The sequence below is a fragment of the Geospiza fortis genome, unplaced genomic scaffold (genome assembly GCF_000277835.1).
Source record: "Geospiza fortis unplaced genomic scaffold, GeoFor_1.0 scaffold677, whole genome shotgun sequence".
In the NCBI taxonomy this organism is placed as follows: Eukaryota; Metazoa; Chordata; class Aves; order Passeriformes; family Thraupidae; genus Geospiza; species Geospiza fortis.
Genome location: NW_005054585.1, coordinates 204,270 through 208,155, shown reverse-complemented (window position 1 = coordinate 208,155; position 3,886 = coordinate 204,270). Strand labels below are relative to the sequence as shown.

At 47.0% G+C, this 3,886-nt stretch overlaps 1 protein-coding gene across 1 annotated transcript in view; it reads left to right on the top strand.

The window, feature by feature from the left end:
* FMNL2 (formin like 2) overlaps positions 1 to 3,886 on the top strand; it is a 112,230-nt gene that overhangs the window by 70,060 nt on the left and 38,284 nt on the right. Inside the window, exons 5-6 of the mRNA XM_031064396.1 lie at positions 1,429 to 1,505; positions 3,368 to 3,451. Coding sequence (XP_030920256.1) covers positions 1,429 to 1,505; positions 3,368 to 3,451 — 161 coding nt within the window. The remainder of the gene's footprint in view (positions 1 to 1,428; positions 1,506 to 3,367; positions 3,452 to 3,886) is intronic.

Genomic DNA, 3,886 nt, shown 5'->3' with positions numbered 1-3,886 from the left:
TTTTCACCCTGTGACAAATTCACTATCATTCTATTCAAACCCTTGTAACTCCTCACACAAAGTTGGTGATTGTTTCCATGGGTTAAAATCCAAGGCACAGGTGTTTGTGACTGCGTGCCAAGGTCTCTGAGCCCCTGCCAGGGTCTGGAGTCCTCCAGGGCAGCCAGAGAGATGTCCTGGGTTCTGACACTGCTCTGGTTGGAGCCCCCAGCCAGGAGCAGGGAGCCATTTCCTTGGAAACCCTGAGGTTTCCCTGTGTGGAAGTTTCCCAGCCCGGTGAACGGGGTCTTTGTGCTTTTCCTCCGCAGGGTTTGGAGATTGTTCCGCGTTTGGCTTCGCTCCTTGGGCTCACATTGGAGCCTTTCTTACCCAGGGCTCCCGGGACAAAGGACAAACCCAAAGGGCCTAAAAATAACTGCCCTGGTTTCCTGCCTGTTGTTGGGTCGCTCCAGATCACCCACAGCCTTTGCTCAGCCCCTCTGACACGGGAAGGGATGGGAGAGCTCATCCCACTGGGGTTAAGGTTTCCGCAGGGATGGGAGAGCTCATCCCACTGGGGTTCCTGCAGGGATGGGAGAGCTCATCCCACTGGGGTTAAGGTTCCTGCAGGGATGGGAGAGCTCATCCCGCTGAGGTTAAGGTTTCCGCAGGGATGGGAGAGCTCATCCCACTGGGGTTAAGGTTTCTGCAGGGATGGGAGAGCTCATCCCGCTGGGGTTAAGGTTCCTGCAGGGATGGGAGAGCTCATCCCACCAGAGTTCCTGCTGGAGGTTTCTGCAGGGATAGGAGAGCTCATCCCACTGGAGTGAAGGTTTCCACAGGGATTGGAGAGCTCATGCCACTGGAGTTCCTGCTGCCATTCACGTGCTGGCACTGGTTTTGCTGCATGGCTCCACCTGGCTTCTCACATCCAGGAATTCTTTCTCAATATCCCACCTGAGCCTGCCCTTATCCTTCCTCACCCATTAGGCTCTCGCTCAGGAAGGAGAATGTGCCAGAACAGCTGCTCCAGAGGGATTTCTCCAGCTGTTTTAGCCCCTTCCCATGGGCAGGGAGGAGAGGATCCTCCAGTCCTGCTCCAGATGGGATTGAGGTGCCCCCACTGGCTCTCTGCCACCTTCAGAGGGACTCTGCAACCTTCAGGAGAAAGTTTGGTGTTAAACCAAAGCTTGGCTTATTAGGAAATGTTTATTTATCTCCAGGCTTTTAATTTCCTTAATCCTGGAAGCTCCAGGATGTTCCTGGGAACAGAAGGGATCTCTCCACACGTGTTTTTGTTGACTGCTGGGCTGTTGTTGCTGCATTCCTGGGGATTTAGAGGAGTTCTCAGTTTCCCCCCATGTTTTCTTCATTCCCTCTGTGCTGGGTGAGATGTTGATGTTTTTTAATAGAGCCTAATTGTTATTTTTGCTGCTCATTCCATTGCAGAAATTCAGGAGACGAGTCCAGGAGTCGACTCAGGTGCTCCGAGAACTGGAAATTTCCTTGAGGACAAACCACATTGGGTGAGAGTTTTTGATGCCTCTGCTTCAATTTAATTTCTGTTTTTTATTATTTCTATTTTTTACTAATTTTATTATAAAATTGATTTTATTCATTAATTTATTTTTTATTATTTAATAATTAATTTTTGAATTCTGAAGGTGTCTGTCTTTGAGAATACACCCCTTTGCATGTCAATAAGTGATGCCACTTGATTGCTAATTAAAGCCTGATGGGCTTAGTTAAGAGGAGCTGGGCATCTCAAGAGGATAATTCAGCTTTAATCCTTTCCTGATGGATTCATCCACATTTTTCTGAGGGCTAAGGGAAGGTTGGTGTCAGCTCCTGCTCAGTCAGAGCACGGGGAGTGAAGCTGTGTCCAGAATAAATATATATATAATTGTATATATATGTGATAAATTTATACTATATACATTTAAAATTTAAATAAATAATAATTTTAATAAATAATATTTTTATAATATATAAATAATAATAAAATTTTAAAATTATACTATAATAAAATTTTAGAAATTATTAATTTATTTAATTATTAAATTTTAAATTTAACTATAAATTTATGTATCACCCTCCCTGCTGTCTTATAGCTTTAACATGGAGCCTGGCTGGGAATAACAGCACCAGGATTTATGCACAAAGCAGCAAATCCATCCCAGATTGCTGCAGTAGAATTGCCAGAGGTTTTGTTTTTATCAGAGTTTAGGTTTTTATCAGACATCCCTTTTCCCATCCTCATTCCCACCAGTTTCACCTTCCTGTGGGACCAGGAGCTGGTCCAGCACTGGGGCATCAGCCAGGGAGCTTTTCCAGTGGTTTTCTCCATGGTCACACCCTGTGTCCAGCTCAGTCCCATGGATTTTTCGGGACTCTGCTGGGATTTTGAGGGAATGGGGGTATTTTAAGCTGTGGGAGGCATTGCAGTCCCAGTGTGGGGATGGGAACCTTCCTTGGATCTGCACCATCCCAAACACTCCTCCCACAGCCCTGCCGGGTGTTCCCTCCTTTTCCAGCACCAGGGATTTCCCCCCAGAGGCTCAGGGCATCCATGGATCCCCCTGGATTTGGGATGGGCAGGAGGAGCCTGGCTGCTGCCCCAGGGCAAGAAAAGAGGGCACAGCACCAGTGCTCATTTCTCTGCGCCCCCTGGCTGAGGGATTCTTTCCAAAACACATTTTGTGAAACACCAGGCTGGTTATTTTCTCAGGGAAATGATAAAAAATGTCCCTCCTGAAGAGCAGAATCAGTCAGAGGTGATGGATTCCCACTCCATGAGCCTGGAATTCCCACTTCCCTCCCTGGATTCCCTCATTCCAGTGGCACCCAGACACTCCCAGGGGATTTGCTGCCCCAGCTGGGGTTCAGAGAAGAGCTGGGGCTGTGCTGAGGCTCCTTTCCCCCCTCACTCTGCCCCTTAATTGATGGATTTTCAGGTTTTTCTTGGCATTATCAAAGCTTTGCAACATACAGACTTCCCTGAATTATTTTGCAAAACCCAGGGGCCGGAATTCACTGCTACAGGTGAACACCTTTTAAAAAAAAGAGGCCAAATTGCTGTTAAATGTACACCCAGGGTGTCCATCAGAGATTCTTTCCCTGCTTTTACAGCCTGCTGGAAATCAGGAGGAGATAAAAACTGAGCCAAGTCCCTGTGTGAGGAGTTGACCTTCACAGTGCTGCAAAAAAACCCCCTCATTTCAGTACATTTGGAAAGGCATCTAAAGGACTCTTTAAAGTCCTCTAAATCACTCTGAAAAGCCTTTTTTTTTGCCCAGAGTGCTGCAGTGGCTCTGTCTCCGGTTTTATGAGAATTCCAGGGAATCCCAAAGACCCAGGAAGGCTCTAATGTCTGGTGTTTCTCTCACAGGTGGGTCAGGGAGTTCCTCAATGAGGAGAACAAAGGCCTGGATGTCCTGGTGGAGTACCTGTCCTTTGCCCAGTATGCAGTCACGTAAGTGAGACATTCCTGGGATTTCCTGCCAGGAAATACATGGATTTTAGGGAATATTCCCTCATTGCAAAGGGGTTAAGCATTGAACAGGCTGCCCAGGGCAGTGGTGGGGTCACAGTCCCTGGAATTGTTCAAAAAGTGGCTTGGTGGGCATGGAAGTGTTTGGTGGTTCTGGTCTTTTCCAGCCTCAATGATTCCATGATTCTGTGGGCCTGACAGCAGAGGAAATCTTGATGTGAGGCTGGAATTATTTCATCACAACAGACAAGAAAAAAAACCAAAAAGCAACCTGAATTTAAACCTTGAGATTATTCATCTCTGTTCATATTTTTTACCTTTGGTTTCTGAGCATCTTAGGGGTGGAGAACCCATCCCACAGTGTGTGGAGAGATGCAGGGTTCCTTGGAAATAGGTTTGCAGTTGGTGTCTGGGCCC